The 20,843-nt window shown below is 38.9% G+C and overlaps 1 protein-coding gene across 1 annotated transcript in view; it reads left to right on the top strand.

The window, feature by feature from the left end:
• The first annotated feature begins 614 nt into the window (after positions 1-614).
• Positions 615-20,843, top strand: part of LOC122789346 (spondin-2-like) — a 194,043-nt gene continuing 173,814 nt past the window's right edge. Inside the window, exons 1-2 of the mRNA XM_044056724.1 lie at positions 615-882; positions 13,084-13,298. Coding sequence (XP_043912659.1) covers positions 681-882; positions 13,084-13,298 — 417 coding nt within the window. The 5' untranslated portion in view covers positions 615-680. The remainder of the gene's footprint in view (positions 883-13,083; positions 13,299-20,843) is intronic.

The following is a 20,843-nucleotide window of genomic DNA, read 5'->3' as shown; positions in this document are numbered from 1 at the left end:
AAAATGACCAGAAGTGGATCCCACAGTTCTTTGTTTACACCTTTATCTAAAATGCAGCACCTCATCAGTGTAGGTTGTACTTATGGTATGCTACGAATCATTTATTTTTTTATCACAAGTAGACAACATGTGCCAAGAATTGTAACAAACTGATCCTTTGACTCCTGAAACAAGTGATTATAAACGATCTCCATACGCTCATGTCAGTCACCTTACCTATGCTTCAAGGTTGTTTTTAAAAACATGACATTATTCAGATTCTCCAAAACAGAAATTTTATAAAGGTGTAATGGCTACTAATATCAAAAGAAGCAAGAACATTAAATAAACATTGGATTCATCCTAGATCAGGGCCTCACAGGATGATTTATTCTGCACAGGCACTACAAATGAGAAACTGGCACAGAATTTACAGGCAGGATGTCATGTTGCCAGTTAGCTTGACACATAAAACATAGCAAAGGGTTGATCCTAATGCTTCAGCAAACGCTGTACTTTTGACTGCCGGCTGTTGAAGTTGTGTAAGAGCAGTGCTTTGATTCTTAATTGTTAACTCAGCGGTCAATATTTATTGCCTGAAAGGTTTATGTATTAACAGACTGTGTAGAAAGGAGAAAGTTTAATCCTACACTTGATCACAGCCTGTTGTGGCTGAGATATGTGAATTGTAATTTTCTGCTATGACCCTCATAAAAAATCCTCTTATCCTTCTCTCATTCTTCTTTGTCATTGTGTTCAAGGGTCAGTGTACTACCCCACCTTTATGTAATGCCAGAAGTAAAGCAAACTACTCTGTAACTTTTTTTGGAGAATGGAATGCAATCAACTTTCCGAAGCAGTATCCAACTTTCAGGCCACCTGCTCAGTGGTCCCATCTTTTTGGTAAGTAGATAGAGTTACTAATTTATAAAACCTGTTTATTTAGAGTCACTTGTCATATAGTCTTTATCTTTATTGCATCTAATATGCTAACATGTTACAGTGATGAACCAGTTGATTCCCTATGCACTGAGCTGTATGCTTGCTGAAGTCAGATGAAAAAAAAAACAGCCATTTGTCAAAGATAAAAGGAACTTGCAGTTCAGGTTGTAGCTAGTCTTTAAAAATGGTTACAGTGTAATAAATTACAGAGATATATTAAGACATCCCCTTCAGAAGATCGACTTTTCAGAAAGTCAAACTTCATATAGTCCAGACCATATGACTGACTTTCCAAAAAGTCAAAGCTTTTGTATGGAGATGACAGTATAGTGAAGATTGGGGAATTTACTTTTATCCCCATTCTTGCATGATCTTGGAGTTGATATATATAATATGCAGCAAGTGTGGGGGTGCAGGGGGCTTGCCCCCCTGGAAAAACATAGATTTTTGTTGTTTTGTCTCATTCGACTTTTCGAAAAGTCGATCATATCGTCTCAGCCATGTGAAATTCAACTTTCTGAAAGTCGGTCTTCTAGCACAGATGCTTCTGATAACATAGATTATTGTTTGAACAAACGTCAGTATACTGTCAATTTTTGAAGCTTTAAAAGCTGTGAAATGACACATTTGATACTATAAAAACAACTGCCTTCTGCAATTCTGAAATACCACATGAGGTGTTAGAGGTTATTTTAGTCTGCATATGACTAACAGCATCTATTAAACTTATTAAGTGGATTTTCTAAATTGTTGTCTGGCAGCTAACCGGTCATAATACCGATGATTTCCTAAGCAGCAAGAATATATTCAACAGAAAGAACACTGCATCATAAATTTGGCATTTATCAGTAAGTGTATCCAGACTTCTGAGCATGCCAGGGCCCACCTCATGAACTGTTATTATCTGTTATTTTGTGTGCTCTTTCTGACATGTGATCCCTACCCCCATTGAATGATATCACTATTTGGAGAGTGTAAAAATCATTTTTCTGCTGTATCTAAAAATTTCCACTTAGGGTATTCATTTAAATAGTTTGTATAAATGACTGTGCTGTAAGTTATCTATCAAAATGTTAAATATTCTAAAAAAGTGATCAAAGAAAAAACTGCCAAATTAAGTGCAGGCTCTTAACTACCGTAACTTCAGCATTTTTTCTCAGGCATTTTGTGTAGTCATTTTAGAGGCCTGCCACAGGATACATACCATGATTCTGCTTATTATTTGCCTCAAAGCAGTATTTTTCAGTTGCCACCAATTAATTTAACACACAGAACTTCTAGAGTTACTAGGGATATTACAGTGGTGAACTAATCATCCCATTGTCCTTATAGTGTTGTTGGTACATGATGGGGACGTACAGATTGTGCACAGAATTTTACTTATTAAAACTGTACTTGTAGTTCTCTGGGATGGATGTTTTTCTTCTCTTGGAAGCATGCACTGCCAGACTGGTCACTCAGCAATGACACAGCATGGGGTGGGCTGAAGATATAGGTTTGAGCACCAGGACCATGACCAGCTGGTTGGCAAGGATCCAGAAAAGCATGCCAGCTACAACAAAATATTAAACAAATTGCTCATGTAAAGAACACTGCAAATACAGCATGCAAAACCTATAGTCAGACGCTAAATGGGAACAATAAATAGATTGCTCCTTTTTATGCAGCATTCTGATCATACAAGTGATAGACTGTCTGAGTCTGACTCCTAAATTGGCTACACCCAATACATTTTTTTTTCTGTTGGATATCACAGTCTGTGCATGCTGGCTCAGCAGTTTATTTTTCCTGCAAGCTGCTCTATAGAACTGCTTACAGTTTCTTGCATTGTAATATAGACTAATGTGGCAGTAAGAACAATCATCTTATAGACAGCTGTACATTAAACACATTTTCTCAATGTAGGATTTTTTTTATTCCTCTAAAATGATGTTTGCATTGGCACATAAAAATAAAGAATGATTTAGTATTGTTTTCCTTTCTGTGGCATTTTTATGCTTGTCAGCTTCTTCAGTGTTAGGTTGGCATGAGTTTGCATTACTTTCTCTAAAAATTTATTTCACTGGCTCTCAGAGCTTACTTGTCTTTATATTTTACATTTCTGGCCTCAGAAAAGTTCAGAAAAAGCAAGATATATGTATCCCTTTCATTTTTCCATCTCTCTAGAGCCATAAAATACAATGAGTCCCTGTGGATGCAGGCTGTTTAGGTATTTGCTCCATCAAGTAGCACAGAATGACCATCAGTCATACCTGAATGGGCAGCTAAGTCTAGAAAAATAGGAGACATATGGCTTCAAAGTGAATTAAGGATGACATACATCAATGAAATAAATCCTTACCAACGTAACTAAGCTGTGTTCTATAGCAGAAACAGAAATGATCCAGGTCAGATTGTTTAGACATGCATGCAAAATGTAGAACAATATCAATCACCCTCTTATCTTGATGTTCTCTGTAATACTGATGTCCCTTCATTGCTTTAAATAGTTTGCATTTTTCTATCTGTTCTACCTCAAGTGGTCTAATGGAAATTGCCATACTGAAATGGATTTATTTCCTAGATAGGATTTCATTATTCCACATTACACTCTTTGTAAGATTACATCAGAGAGACAAAATATCTTCTGCAGGTTTGCTTCTCCTTTTACTAACAACGTAAGTAACCACTGTATCATGTATTCTGTTTCAATGACTTAATTTGATTTTGTTTGTGGCCATCTCCTTAAACATCTTTTCAGGTACATTTGAATACAAATATTAGATAACTGCTAACTTGGTTGCTTTGGGTCAGTCTAAGAACTGCAGTTCTGACCACCATTCTAGCTGAGGTATAACACTGGTCATATGATTTGACTAACGAATCACACTTAAAAAAACTGACTTCACAAATGCTGCCTAGTTTTTTAGACATGCTGTTGGTTCTACACTTACAATCAATGATTACATTACTTTGTTTTATTAAGACTGTTAAGTGTCTTAACTCACTCAAGCCTATAATGCCATTTTTGTATAATTCAAATTCACACCCATAACTCCTTATGGCATCTAGACCATTTTTGGGCCTGACTTCTTTAACTAAGTGATTTACTAGCTAATAAAAAGGCAGTATTAGAAAGTTCAAATAATTCTTAATAAAATGAAACTAAGATTGTTAATCTAGGATGTTCTGCAGTAGAGAAATTAATTTGCCACTTATTCATATTTTCATGTTTATCTTCATATTTTCATAGCTGAGAACACTGCATGTTATTGAGGGGTATGGTATGCCATGGTGTAAACAGGAACATGCATTGTCAATCCATTTATATCACATTATACCCAAGATATTGCTAGTTGTTTGAAAGTACTTATTAAAGTAAACATAATTTCCATATATACTTAATATTTCAAAAAAATAGGTGACTTATAAACTGTTGCAAGAAGAACGTTGCCTTTGGTATTTGCACTGTACGTTGTACAACTTTAGAGATATTCAGTGTTATTTATATGGCTAATTATACAATTATGCATATGTTTCATATTTATGCAAATATCTCAGTAAACATGCACTCATAGAGGAACTTCTTGTTGTCATGTGAAAGCTTATGTCTGGTCTGGTTGACAAAAATGCTCTAACAATATATGTCCAGGTAGTACAGTTTCCAAGATGTGATGATTTGTTTGTGAAAGTTTAATAAAAAATATAATTTGGGGTTTGTGTGCATTAAGGAGAAGGGCAACACTAGCACCACATTACCAGACTCACGTAGACCAGCCATAGCTGCACCAGAAAACAACTCTCAGAAACACGCAAAAACATACTCGGAGGCTCTAAATAAGAACCTGCCTAAACAACAGGGACCTCCTAAGCATACACCCAAGCAACCCAGAAACCAAGTAACACATACGTCACAACATCAGTGTGCCAAGCAAAAACAGCCCATAAGGCTAAATAACAAACCTAACACACTAGTAATCAGTGATTCTATCATCAGGCACACAGACGTCCCACTCACTAGACTGAACAAGGAGAAGGTTACCGTAAGCTGCCTGTTGGGTGCCAGAATCCACCACATAACACATGCACTTTGGTCACTCCACACCAAGTACAAATATGACTCTGTCATTGTACATGTTGGTGTAAATGACCTGAGACGTACCTCCCTGGACTACATGAAAAGAGACATGGAGGAGCTCTCTGACCATGTAGACCGGGCTGGTATGACTCTGACTCTGAGTAGCATCCTGCCCTCACCCAAAATGATGCCAGCATACGAAGAAAAAATGATCAGTTTCAACAATTGGCTAAACTACTGGTGTCATTCAAAGGGGATCCAGTACTTGTCAGCCTGGGATGACATGCGTGACAAGCCACGTTGCTTCGCCAGAGACGGCTTGCATGAGTTGCCCCTGGGCTTTCGAATACTGGCCAAGACTCTTGCCGCCCCAATACTGCCTTTTTTAGGCAAGGCTCAAAAGACAAACCCACCTCCATAAACAACAATAATAAACAAAAACTGAGGGTAATGCTTCTCAATGCCAGAAGTCTAAACCTCAAAATGCACGCACTCAAGGCTCTCCTTAGTATGGAAGAAATTGACATATGTGCAGTGACAGAAACCTGGTTCAAGACTCCAGAGAGCACCCCAGCACTACCAGGCTATAACTCCTACCATACCTTTAGGTTCCAAAACCAGGACCGGAACAAAAAAGGAGGGGGTGTGTCCATATTCATCAAGAACACCCACACCTCCAGGTTAGTAGCACAGCACGCAGAATCTGAGACCATCCAAGTGCAATTGACAGCAGGTAAATTCACTGTTCAATTTATAGCTTGCTACAGATCTCCCACCTTGTCTCAGGACCCTCACGCAGCATTCCTGAGAACATTAGAAAGTATGAAGATTCTACCCAACACCATGCTACTGGGTGACTTCAACTATCCAAACATTCACTGGGAAAACTACTCAAGCTCAAACGCCCTAGCCCAATGCTTCCTTGAGTTTATAAACTCAAACGCCCTTGAACAGCTGGTCACCACTCCCACAAGAGGTGACAACATACTGGACCTGGTCATCACCAACATGGGAACCTATGTTCCACACCTGAGGTAAACTCGTCATTGGTAAGATCAGATCACAAACTAATCACACTGGACATCCACATCCGAACCCCAGTCAAGGAAATTAAGGTAAAAAACTTCTCTAAAGCCAACTTCACACTCCTCAAGACCGAGGTGGGAAGTTTCAAAGCTCCCAATCAAATGGAAAATGATGACCCATCGGCAGAATCCTTTACAAGTGCATTCTGTGAACACCTTCAAGAATGCATGGACTGAGCCATCCCAAGTAAAACCAAAACCAACTCCTCAAAAAAGAGGAAGCCAGTCTGGTGGACCCCGGCCATAAATAAACTTTACAACAGAAGGAGGAAACTCCAGCAAGATAGAACAAAATCCCAAAATAAGAAGGCATCTCTGATTAACATCAGTAAAAAACTGCGCTCCCTCATTAAATCATCCAAGGCCAACTTTGAAAGAAAAATAGCCAATGACTCTAACGATAACCACAAGGCCTTCTTTAACTATGTCAAGAGTCTAGGGGCAAATTCTCAGATATGCTCCGAGCTAGTGCATAATGGCCATAAATACACTGAACCAACCGACATTGCCAACATCCTGGCTGACAAGTTCAGTGCAAACTTCACCCCCCCCCCACCAAAGGGGCTAGCACCCATCCCAGAAGAATGTGGCGCTCCAGATATCTCAGACACACAAGTAAAGACAGCCCTTGCAAAGGCCAAAAACACAGCATCAATGGGACCAGATGCTATCCCAGGTTGTGTGTTACACGAGCTTCAAAATGAACTAACCCCCCATCTCAAATCACTATTCAAACTCAGCCTCTCTCCAGGCTATGTACCCAAAGAATGGCGTACAGCAACAGTCGTACCACTCCACAAAGGTGGTGCCACAACTGACCCTGGGAATTATCGCCCTATAAGCTTGACTAGCTTGGTCTGCAAAGCCATGGAATGCATTATCATGGAGCTTATTAACAGGGACATTGGGAACCTCCAGACACTGGACCCCACCCAGTTCGGCTTTGTTAAAGGCAGATCTTGCCTCCTGAACTTGGTCGACTTCTTCGAAACAGTCACCAAGGCCATAGATGAAGGGAAGGTGGTCCACACAACATATCTGGACCTCACTAAGGTGTTCGACACCATCCCACACTCAGGAATCATAGACAAACTCACCAGCTTAAATATCAACCCCCATGTCACGAGATGGGTTGCCAATTGGCTCTCAGACAGAACCCACATGGTAAGAGTGGCAGGCGCCATGTCTGACTCTAAACCAGTCACAAGCGGAGTCCCACAGGGTTCAGTCCTGGGACCCTTCCTGTTCGGTATATATTTCTCCGAAGTACAGGCAAAGGCGGAGGGACTGTGGCTAACCAAGTTCGCAGATGACTGTAAATTGGGTGCAATAATTGACTCTCCAGCTGACACAGACATCCTGCAAAAGGGTCTCACAGAGACAAACACCTGGTGTCAAAGTCATGGCCTCAAGCTAAATGCCAAAAAATGCATAGTAATCCCATTTGGGAAAAACAAAGTACCTACAAACTACCATGCAGATGGGAATCCACTAAGTACAGAAGAAGTAATTAGGGACCTGGGTACCCAAGTAGATAGCATGCTCTCCTTTGATAACCACATAGCCAAAACGGTCAGGAAATCCTTCTATGTGGCACACCTTATCACAAAGGGTTTCTCATCCAGATCCAAGGAGGTGATTGTGCCCCTTTATTCCTCACTCATTAGGCCCATAATAGAGTACAATGCCCCATTTGAGATGTACCTCACTAGACACCTGCAACAACTAGAAGACCGCAGAAGTACCTCACTAAGAGGATTAAGGGCCTTAAACAATTACCCTATGAAGCACGACTAAAAAGCTCCAGCTCTTCTCAGTCACTTACCGTCTGCTCAGAGGTGACCTATGCCTGACCTATAGGGCCATGTCAAACCCTGAACTAATGGACATGCTTCACCTCAAAAAAACGAGATCCCTCAGAACCACTCGTTCTAGTGACTTGAACCTATGTACAACAATAAACAGAACATGCTGGAGGGATAGATTCCTGTCCCAGCGACTCCCCTCACTCTGGAATAGAATCCCAATCCATATTCGACAGAGCTCCTCTATGACCCTCTTCAAGAGAAATCTTGATGAGTGGATGGGTAATCGTAAGTTCTACCCTGGGATCACTTCAGGAGCCCTGTTGACAGAGGCTCAGGTTACTAATCTAATGGGGAGGCGAAAGCCATCACTCTGTGGCTAGGCTTATAAATGCCCATGGGCAGATAGCCTAGTACTTACCTATGAACCTATGAACCTATAATATATTGTACTATTTATATAAAGACTGTAAATGTGCTGACTGTTATTGCTGTAAAGAATATATCTTACTGATAATATAGGTTCATAGGTTGGTACTAGGCTATCGGCCCTAGGGCCTATACAAGCCTAGCCATAATTCCCTGGCTATTTCTTCCCACAAGATTTACTTCCCTAATTTGCTTTACTTGCTATATGTATAGTTTTAATAGCTTTTACTGGTCATAAATATTTGCATTTGTATATCTTACGCATTTTAAGTTTATTTTTGAAAACATGCTCTGGAATTCAAGATGTGAGTATAGTGCTAGAGATGTGACATTCTACACTACATAGGTGTTGATGCAGTAAGTGTAGCTCCCCTTCTCAGCACATCCCAAAACTATCTAAAGTATAAAAACCAAAATGGCAAATGGAGAAACTGCACAAACAAGTAGAGGCAAGATAAGGAAGGATCAACGCTCAAAACATGATTTCTTTACATGTAGAACTCTTGGGGATGAATTAAAGGGAATGAAACATTGTTAATAAAAAATCACTTTTGGGCATCATTATCCCTTAAGTAAAGCAACAGTTTAGAGTACTCCCAATGTAATGGAATGGGCAGAAATGCTGAAACATCCTAATGGTGGAATGAAATGGGAGGGGAGGAAGAGAAGCAGGCCTATATCAAGGTCATGAGATACGTTCACTAAACAGATGAGAAGGACATCATCAATGTCATCAAGGCAGTATGATGACTTTATAAATTTTAGGTAATGTACAAATGAAAGTTGATTGGTCCCTAGAAGTGTAGTATATTCAAAAATCTGTATACATTAATTTATCATGAAACTGTTCAACTGCACTAACATACTGATTAAATAAGTTAGAGCTGCATAAATCAAAATTCAGCAAATTATTTATTGTATACTGAGCAATCAACTCCATCTTCCGATTCCTTATCTTTATGAGTTATTTTATCAGTTGTCTCTTTGAGTTACTTCTAGCATAAGCAGGTTTGTTCATAAAACTATGCTGCCATTGAAAAGCAGGAGATATTCTGAGCTACCTCTTTTATAAAGGGTTTTTACTCTGAAAATAGTTACTGCCATCTCAATATGGGAGAGTTTTAATCTACATTAAGAAACAATCCCACTTAACTAGTCTTAATGTGTCATGGCAGTTTATATTAACCTCAAAAGAAAGGTTAGACAAAGGTACAAATGCCTCAAGTTATTTATGAACAGTCCAGGAAACATTTGAAAATGAATCTACAAAGAACTTAAATGTAGATTTATAATACTCAGTCCTTAGAATTCAGAAAAGCTTACCATAAGCGGGAAGCCTTAACATGTGTGTTTTCCCACTTGCAGTTTGTTTGTCTTTTTGGCTTTTCCCGGTTAGGGGTCACCACAGCAGAACTCCGGTCCGCTAATAATTGGCAGTAGATCTTCACGAACACCGAGGTGCCATCTCAACGTTCAACCTTCAACGAAAGCACGCCCATTTACGCATGTCTTTTGAACGCCCACCCAACCGCGGTGAGGACATGCAGACTCCACACAGAATGCACTCCCTGCACTCCAGTCGGGAATCGAACGGGAGAACTTCTTGCTGTGAGGCAACAACATTACTGCTGCACAACCGCGGATGTTGTTTTCCCACTTGCAGTAAGCCCTTCTACTTCTTTAAATACTCTACTGTTGAGGTTTCCTATTAGCAGGAGGTTAAATACAATGGGTGGTCCAACTAGCAGAACTACATGCTAATATAGCAGGCCAGGGGAGCAGCTAATACTAATTAGCCATGTGCTCTCCCATGGAAATGCCAGTGGCTCCCAAATTATGCTTTTGAGCGGCTGCAAATATTTCAGGTGGTGGAAGAAAAGGTTAAAGCCATCAAAAGACAGAAGTTAATATTCACTCCTATGGAAGCAGTCTTGGTGAAAGTAAGTCCAGGGAAGAAGGGGGGGGGGATTGCTGCTTATAAGTTTGTGTGTATGTGTATGTTTGCTTGGGTGATCACAGCAGGTGAGGCTGGTAGGGAATCAAAAGTCAAGATATGGGTTGGTGGGTGTATGTGTGTGTGTAGAGGGTGAATGGCAAGTCTAATCATGAGTGAGACTGACTGTGGGGAGTGTATGTGTGTGTGTATATAGGGGAGCCTTTGCCCATACAATGCATGGGCCACCAGGGAAAATGCTAGTGCCATCAGTTCTGTCAGCTTGTATTAGCTAAGGAGTAAGTCACAGATATGCTAATGAGCCAGTAATAACGTCTTTCTTACTGCAGCCGTAGCTGTCTTTGAATAACATTTTCTCACCTTCTTGGAAACTGACATACCTGTGGTAGGCAATTTACATAAGTGATGAAATGTTTCTGAATCCTATGGAAAGAGTTGTTTCAATATGCAAGAAGTGGGGAAACTGGTCACAATCACCATTACTGAGTGCCACCCCTGTTTAATTCGCACTGTGAATGATAACCTTTTTACATAATACAAGAAGACTGATTCACAAACTCATTCAGGAATGTTGCTACACATAAAGAAAAATGTTAATTAATTCTAACATTATCGGTATTTCTTGTCTTTAAAGTATCAACAAATATGCACATAATGAATGAAAAAGCATATTAAAAATGGTGAACTACTTGTGAACAAAAAATGCATTCAATGCCTGGCTCTGTCACATAGAGAAATAAAGCCCTGCCTATGACCCAGATGACCCAAGTTCAGTTAGTGGCCTGAGTGCTGGAAGACCCCAGCAGAGGAAGGCGGAAGTGAGTGGTTTATGCTGGCTCATTCATCCTGTAAAGAAGGATTTGATGGTACCAGTCTGCTCATATGTTACCATTCTGTTGCAGACCTGTACAATATTGGTGGCCATGGAACCATGGTATGTGGACCTGGTGATACCAAATAAGTGACACCAGCCCTCATGAGGCATGCATATGAGAGGATGGTGTGCATCCTCCCTGATTAGGCATGAATGTGGGAGGATGGTGTGCAATTTCCAATTCAGAGACAACACCACTGTATGTTGTCTCTGGCCTTCAGCAAATGTTAATGAGGCATTCTGGGGGGAAGGACCTATACTAATTATTCATTTGCTGTCTCCCTACAAATGCCTGCAGTGAGGTATTTATGCAAATGAGCAATTCAAGGAGTTACCTTACCTGGCCATGTTAATGAATATGTTGAAAAGCTCATGTTCACCCACTATTTGAATGGGTGAGACCTCATTAGTTGCAAGTAACAGGGAGTTTAGCAGCACAGTAATGATGGTGTGTGTGTGTGTGTGTGTGTGTGTGTGTGTGTGTGTGTGTGTGTGTGTGTGTGTGTGTGTGTGTACACGTGCGCATTTGTGTGGTGCATGTGTGAGTGTGTGCAGAGGGATGAAGGGCCTCAGATGCACAGGTGTGTGCGTGACTGTATATCTACCTGTCTAAGTGGTCATGGGGGGGTCAGTTAGGGTACAGGTAGGTGTGTGTGTGTGTGTGTGTGTGTGTGTGTGTGTGTGTGTGTGTGTGTGTGTGGGCGCACGCGCGCATCAATGTGTGAATGTGTGTAGGGAGGTGTGGTGTCATACCTCCATACACTCCACTAACCTAACAAGCAAATCTTGCAATGTTGGGGAACACTAGATACCAGAGTTACTCTTTCTCTTGTGCCCTAAAGCACTTAAAAAAGTAAGAGAACAAGTTTTGCAGCAAGAAAGACATGGGCCGGGGAAGAGCACAAGGCAACGAGGATAGATACTCTGTGTGTGTGTGTGTGTGTGTGTGTGTGTGTGTGTGTGTGTGTGTGTGTGTGTGTGTAACACACACACACACAGACACACACACACACACATAGAAGTGTTAGTCTTCTGTGCCACTACCAGGCACCAGAGATACCTCTAATATATTACCATAAATCTTTGAAAATAAAAAAAGTTAAAGTAAAAGTAGAGGTTTCAAACCCTGATCCCTTGGTACAAAAGCAGCTTGTTAAGCAGGAGCCTTAAACCACTACACTAACTGAGGAGTTAGTCTTTCAGAAGTATGAAACTCTAATGTCTGGCATTATTCACTGATTGTAATTGTCTGTGACTTGCAAGGGACAGGGCATTTGTAAGAGATAACATCAAAAGAAGCCCATAAAATCAGGGACAGCTGAGAGGGATGAGGGTGTGTCCATAAAGGGGGGGGGGTGGCAGCTTCAGGACAAAGCTGGGAGGAATATAATATGACATCAGGGAGAATTTTTAAACTCTTACTTGGACTCACTTAAAAAAAAATTAATAGAGCAACACGTCTAGCATTACAATGTGCTTTATGAACAATATGAAGCATAAAACTATAATGTCTGGCAAAACATCTCATTGTCTCTCATAGACATTATGATCTCAGGGGAAGTAAACTGCTTACAATTCAGACCAACACTTATTGTTCCAAACTGCAGTGAGCAAGCAAACATGGGAAAGCAATGCTTTGGGCAAACATGCTCAAACACTTTAAAAATAGGCAATCAGGATTGGAGCATTTGAAGGGAACCCTTTTTTAAGTGTTCATTAAAATCGGAATTTTTGAAAGGCATCCATTTAAAGATAAATCAGCAGTTAATGTTGAAATACTCAGAACTATGAGAAGATTTAATATGTCTCTAGGCTTTGTAAGAACAGGTCTTTTCAGCAGGAAGCAGCAAAATGTCTCCTCCCACATTTCTATTTATGGTACAGCAACTTGATTTATCCCATGTTATTAATATAATAATATTTACAGTCCTAATTGTATCTGTTTTTCTGTTTCCCAGGCTGTGTTCACAGTCCCCATTTTACACTCTGGGATGCTGGGACCCTATCTTCGATGGGGGTAAAAAGTTTTGTGGAGAATGGGGACGTTAAACTGTTGACAGAGGAAGTAGAGTCATCAGAAGGCAATGTTCATCACTGGTTCACAGCTAATCCTATCACATCTGGTGAAGGAAAGACAAGTACAGTCTTCAGAACAGACCCATCCTATCATCTAGTAAGTCATCTTACATTCACTTTAACAAAAAGGCTGATATTCATTATTGTCAGTTTCTAAGCAAAAAATAACAGAATAATGAAGTTGTGATGCTCAGGTGGGGTGGTCTCACTAATCATATTGATATATCCTTCTATTTCTGCTTAACTTGCAAAGGACAAATTGAACCATTAAGAAGCATACTATGTAGGATGCATAAACCAAGCAATAACAACATACTGCTAAGCTATAATCATCTGTTAAATTAGAAGATATGACTTAAAGCTGCATGCATCTACTATCTGAATGTTAGCATCTCCAGATGCCTTATATCTTATAGCAAACCTCTTTTCTAAATGTGACAAAGTAAATCTTTTTTGTTGATTCTATATACTACTAATGCATTAGATTCACTCTGTTTCTTCTTATATTTGATTTTTTATATCGCAAATATTGATGAGGTTTATTTTGCACTCTGTCCTCCTAAAAAGGAGTTGGAGACCCCTTAATACAACATAGCCTAGACATTGTACATTCTTTTTCCATTAAGTTGCAGTGACACTGCTATGAGTCTCTGCCTTTTCAATAGTCCATGAAAATGGACTCAGTACTTGTTTATCTAAGCCCAGCTTACTATAAGCTAGTAAAAAAAAACTTTTCTTGTTCTATTCAAATTGTTTGCCCCATACAAAATATGTGTTAAGCATTCAGATCTGTAGTCATTAACAAATGTCAAACCTTCACTCTCCAACATTCCTGAAAGGTATAAAAACTGTCAACTCTACCTATTTGTCACTGATTGAAAGCTGTCATTTCAAAGAGCTAGAAAGACAAATAACAGCTGGCTGCAGATTTGATATTGTTCTTAATTGTTTAGTTAAATGATTAAAAGCAACATTTCACTAGCCCAAAATTACAGTATTTACCAGTTTGTTTATGTATAGTCATAGCTCAGTTCATCTCTTTTCTATTAACTCATTCCCTCCAGTACAAGTCTTTTGAGTGTGTACCTTTAACTCCTAGTAGGTGTGCCCTGAGCCTTTAAAAATTGAGTCATCACCTTGCAATTCTAATAGATACTCATTGACAGAGGTCAAATATCAGTACAATTGTATTTGCCATCATGTATGCTTCAAGATAAAATATCCTGATACCTTATATGTAGCATGGTTTGAAATTATTAATGCAAGTATGAACAAGTAATATTTGACGCCTAGAGGAGCAGTAGGAGGTAACTGCAGAAACGCCTGGAGACGTCACTCGGATGTAACGGAAACAACGATTCCTCCAAGAACTAGCTCATTGAAAAAGGAGTTCACTTTAGCTGTTTATAGCACTTTATGTACCTCATGAAAATACAGACTGGGGATACAAATTTCTAGGCATTGACCTTTATAAGTAATGTGAGGTTTGCATAAGTAAAAAATGATAGAGCCTTCATGATCTGCATTCATGATCTGTGACAGTCACAACTTAAGAAAACAAAGGTAATAAAGGGTTACTGGGCACTAAACAACATTTAAATGATATTACAGGGAGAAAAATAACATAGTTAATATAATGGTAACTATGGTATAGGGTGGAGTCTTCCCTTAATGAAATGTTAATACAATGCTGTAGTTCAAGGAACTTTTTTAAAATAAGACTGAAGTCAGCAGACTGAGCAGTTTTGTGTAGGCATATCTTTAGTAGTAGGATAGCACATCTGTTTGGTTGGGTTTGCACATTTATTTTACAAATCACTACCACATGTAATAGAGACTGAGAAGCGATATGAGTACAATATGGTTGTAATAGCTCATGTACATAGTGTGAAGATGTGAGGCATTTTCATCTATGCCAGGAGAAGTAGGGCAGTGGATGTGTAACACAAGCCAGCACAGCTAGCTGGAATTTTGTAAAGATTTATGTCACTTGTATATGAAATTGATTTGTACAGATGCTTGTGTTGAAAAATGTATTTGTAAAGCTGCTTGTATTAAAAATGTACGAACAGCATGCCCTGATGGACAGAAAAGGAGGTGTACATGTATTATTGTGGCTGTTTAAATGTATATGTTTTAACAGAGGATAATGGAAGAGGTGAGGTTAATCTCAAACTTTAAAAATAGTAAGAAATTAAATTACTGGGCCTAGACCATAAAGATGTTATCTTACAGTTCTCATTGCAGCCAGAGACAAAAAGTCTGTACTGGGAAGCTTTCTGCATTGCCACTGGGGTGAATTAACTGCTATTCTGAAAGGGGGAGAGGTTTGAAATTGTTTTACGACTTCCAAGTGCTGCAGCAGATCTTAGCAAGGCTGTGTGTGTGTGTGTGTGTGTGTGTGTGTGTGTGTGTGTGTGTGTGTGTGTGTGTGTGTGTGTGTATTATTATTGATAAACAGGTGCTAAATCCTGGCAGTTTCTAGTACTGGGGGGGTTGCATAGGAACCAGAAGTCAGATGACCAGATGTCATTCTGTAATCCATCACTAAAAATAATGTTTAATACTAGGTGAGACTAAAGTCTCACAGCACTCTGTTTTTGTTACCTGACAAAGAAGGATCTCTCACCTACTTCATCTTGCCTTCCTCTAGTAAGTAACCAGGGAATAATAATTCTTTAGATTAGTCAGAAAAATATAGTGAGATTCGTTAAGTATTTTTTTTCTGTAATTGTGTGAACATGTCCACCTGTGTTATTTTTAATATTTTCTGTGACTGAAACTCTGGTGTTTATTTTTAAATAGATGTTTAGAGTTTTTCATGTTCTTTTATTATTTATTCTTAAATATATTTAAACTTTTCATTGTGGCTGGTCCTTTAAAGTATATTTTAGCCTTTGGGAGTACTCACATCTACTGGTGACACTGTGGCCACTCCTGAAAGCCTGGATGTTTGGTCAACATTACCATTTGTATTAATATTAATTTCAGTCAGTATAAATGGGTACCCTTGCAAGATCCTTAGAGTAGCTGGCTTTGGGGGGTCTGGTGGCAGTGTAAGTACCTAATAGTCTGAGCAGAAGAGGGCATAGCTAGTAAATCTCTGCCTTCCTTTCCCAGGTGTGTGTGTGTGTGTGTGTGTGTGTGTGTGTGTGTGTGTGTGTGTGTGTGTGTGTGTGTGTGCGTGCGTGCGTGCGTGCATGTGTGTGTGTGTGTGTGTGTGTGTGTGTGTGTGTGTGTGTGTGTGCGTCAGCTACTTGGAGCAGGGACATGAAGCACTGGTTTCACACAGAGGATGCTGGAGGACTTGGCTTGGACACTCAGCTGAGAAATTAACTCCACAGCTTTGCCAGTGGCGAGCCTTATGGGGGACTTGGGGAAAGACAGAGAGAAACCCAGACCCCGGGCTGAGTGCGTTCCCTATGTGCACTTAAGGGAAATTGTACTTGCTGCAGAGAGCTGCATCTGGAAATACTGTGTACATCTATTTTTGTTCCAAGTGAATGTCCCTCTCCAGTGTCAGTGTTGAGGACTGAGGCTCATTGAATACTGGTCCAGAGTGGGGATATCACACATAGTACAAGCATGAAGAAAATATTAGGCTCTGTATAAAATGAACCTTGACACCTCATCATTTCTGTATCCCTGGCATCCTTCTTAATCTATTGCCACCTTTTCTCTTTAGCTTCACAAAAGGATAAACATTTATTTTAGTCAGCAACTTATACAGACTAGCAGAACACAATACGTCTCACTAAAGTCTAAATGGTCTTTGCAGTAGATGCTACACTAACAAAAGTTGACAGATCTTTGGAAATGGATGCAAGTGAATACAAAAAAATCATGCCTTCTACTCCTTATCAATAACAGAAAATTCCGGATTAAAGCTCTGCAATTTGAATCACTTGCTTTAGAAGCAAGCAGTATGATTGTCCCTCCTCAAGTTACCTTGCTCCATATCAAATTCGGACAACACATAGTGCTCTTATCACTATCACAAGGGTCACAGTCAAAAAGTGTAGAATATTTATAATCATGTAGCCTTTCTAAAAATCAAAAACAAGTGTTCAGACTTCTTTTTGCTACCTGTTTTTTTTTTTTCTTTACATGCAGCAAAACTCCAAACAAATAATGAAATGCTGGTTTGGATGAAAAGGTTACAGAAGTCAATAGTAAAGGCAAGAATGACAATAAGAGCAAAACAACTTAATTACTGCATCAAACAGAGTGAACAGAGAGGAACAGATTGAAATAAATGACTTATCTGCAGATAATCTAATGGTTATGTGGACCAAATGGGATAGGAAAGCATCTAGTATTCATAAGAGCCAAACTAAAAGGTAAAAAGGTCTCACAGATAAACCAGTCAGTAAAAACTACATGAAAAACTCAGACAAGCCAGAGTTTTCACTATGGGATACTGTAAGCCTTCAATAATAGAGACCATGGGATTTATACAAATGACCCTTAAGGACACAGAGTGTTTCAGCTGCATGGCTTCTGAATGTCCATAACTTTTTATTTTTTAAGTGTTTATGGGTACCTTCACACCACTAAAGCCAAATACCAATAGCTCAAGACATACATGTTTGAGTCTTTTAGTGAACTTATTAGCACAGCATATGTGGATTGTCTATAATTAGAAATACATGCCTTTAAAAATAGCTGACCCCATAAATATTAAGGTGCCTGCAAAGTTTCCCAACTAACTTCTTCTTCTTCCGACTTTTCCCAGTTAGGGGTCGCCACAGTGGATCACCTGTCTGCTCATGATTGGCAGTGGAGTTTTATGGTGTCAAGTTGCCAGCTTGGCGCCCAACCTTCCACAGAAGGCACACACACGCAGACACATGAGGCCAATTTAGAGTGTCCAATCCACCTACAGCATGTCTTTGGGATGTGGGAGGAAACCAGAGCACCCAGAGGAAACCCACGTAACCACAGGGAGGACATGCAGACTCTGCACAGAAGGCACCCCAGCCAAGGACTGAACCGGAGAACCTCTTGCTGTGAAGCGGCAACGCTAACTGCTGCACCACCATGGCCACCCTAAAGTTTCCCAACTAACATCCAAACCAAATAGTAAAAAGATCACACAGACAAACCTTAGTAAAAACTGCAAGAAAATTTCAGCCAAGCTAGAGTTTTCTCTATGTAGCACCTTAAACCTCTAGTAATGGAGACTTTATTGGCCTGAATGCCCCCATAAAGATTTAAAAAATCAAAAAAACTGAAATGGTCGAAGATTGCATACACCAAAGGGAAAGGTTGAGGGAAGAACAGAAAGAAAAACTAAGTTATCATATTAATATTGCAATTTTAACTGGTGAGAATTTATCTAAGGACAATGTGACTGTGCTTCAGTGTGGTTTCATGTATATTCCATCTAATAATGTCAATATAACCAACTTTATTGTGGACTTTAAATTATATTTGAGAAAGTTAAATCTGAAGTTCATTTTTGAGGGTTTGTCTGTTAGTAATACATCTTTAGATGTGCCTAAAGGGAGAAGTATTTATAATCCGGCTTTGTGCCCCACCCTACAAGTTTTTGGTGGACTTTGTGTAAAACAATTTAGAAATTTGAGATTTGGTAACAACAGTCCATCAAATCTTTCTATTGGGGAAAAGAAAGCTCTGTATGAGTTGGCTACCAATCATGAATTAAGAGTAATGAAGGCAGACAAGGGTGGGTCTATTGTTATCATGGAGGTTAGTGATTACGAAAAGGCTATGTTTGAACTGCTGAGTGATGATAAGAACTACAGACAAGTTACTGCTGAGTACATTCAGAATTGTTTCAAAAGAGCTGATAGCCTTTTATTTAATTTATTTTGCCAGGGTAACATTAGTCATTCTATATATAAATATTTACAGGTTGAACATCCAAAAATAGCATTGCTGTTTGGTATTCCAAAGGTATTCCAAAGGTACATAAGAACAGAACGTGCCTGCCATTTAGACCAATTGTTTCAGCTGCATATTCTAAAACAGAATCTATCTTGATCTGGTTAGACAACATTTTAAATCCAGTGCTTCAAAAATCTAAATTCTACCTACATGACTCATGACAGTTGTTAGAATTAGTACGTAATTTTAACAACTCAAACACCTTGTTTGCTTTTACATCATTAGATGTTACTGCTCTATATACAAGTATTGATCAAGAAGCAGGACTTGATTTGTTTAGGGAATATCTAACCAATTACACTGGTTTTGATAATGACAAAATCAATACATTGTGTGCTTTAATGGAAGTCATGTTAAATAACAATTTTTTCAGATTCTGTGATTTTTTTTGTTTCAACAAATTTCTGGCGTAGCCATGGGTTCCAGGGAAGCACCATCCTTTGCCAATCTAGTAATGGCTATGTGGGAGATAAAACATCTCACTACACATCCTTTGGCAAACAATATATTGCTTTATAGGCATTACATAGATGATTTTTTTTTTTTTTTTTTTTGTGGCAAGGTAATTTTGAAACATTTTCTACCTTAGTGAACAATTTAAATAGTACTACAGATTTTTTAAGAATTATTCATGGTTGTTTAGGTAGAACAGCTGATTTTTTGGACATACATTTTTAATTTAATCAAGACAATTCTTCTTTTTCTATTAAGATTTTCAAAAAGTCAACATTTGTTAATCAGTATTTACATGGGGACAGCTTGCATCCCCAGCATATGAAAAGAGATGTAGTCAAGGGGGCAGCTTATACGGCTGAGCCATTTGACAAGCGACAAACTCAACTTTTCTTTTCATACAGAGGAATTATGATTTGTTCTGGTTAAAGAAAATTGTCACAGAAGTTATGATGTTATGTGAGGGCACTGCCAGTCCTGTTCTCAGAGGTAATGGGAATTCATATTTGAGTTTGAGCCACAATATAGAAAGATATGACATGGCTTTTCCAATACTGATTTCCAATGGTATGGTGCTATTAAAAGCATTATTATGGATAATTGGAAAGTCTTGATGGGGCATTCAGATCTGTTTAAGATTTTAGGTAGTAAGCCTTTGTTCACTTACAAAAGGGTAGTGAACATTAAAGCTATTTTAGAAAATGCAACAGATTTTGACATTAAGGGGCGACATGAAAGCTTTGGCACTTTCACTTGAGGCCACTGCAGACAATGCAGATTCTTAGCCAATTCAGGTTCTGTTGAGTTAAAACATTCTGGTAAGATCTTTTGGGCCAAAGGTCATTACAATCTGTGATTCTAAATTTGTTGTATACATTGCAGTGTGTAATTCTTGCACAAGCTTTTACATAGGCAAAACCATCAGGACCTTAGGTAGAAGAATTTATGAACATGTTTTGGCCATTAAAAATAAGGATAAGGTGACTGTATTGGCACAGCATGCTGCAGTGTGCAATAATATCAAAATGTTTACATTATCTGTATTAGATGCTGTAGACTCTGGTGTTTTCACTGGAGATTTTAAAACTTTGCTGGAATGCAGAGAGAGTAAATGGCAGATTGCTTTGAGTGCAGATTGTTTTCCAGGTTTGAACGAAACAATTAATATAAAGTGTTTTTTACAAATGCAGAAATTCTGAAGACAATACTTAGATTTTATTTTAACATGTGATATATATATATATATATATATATATATATATATATATATATATATATA

The sequence above is a fragment of the Protopterus annectens genome, chromosome 14.part0 (genome assembly GCF_019279795.1).
Source record: "Protopterus annectens isolate FY-2018-M chromosome 14.part0, PAN1.0, whole genome shotgun sequence".
NCBI lineage: Eukaryota > Metazoa > Chordata > Ceratodontiformes > Protopteridae > Protopterus > Protopterus annectens.
This window is presented reverse-complemented; position numbering and strand designations above follow the sequence as displayed.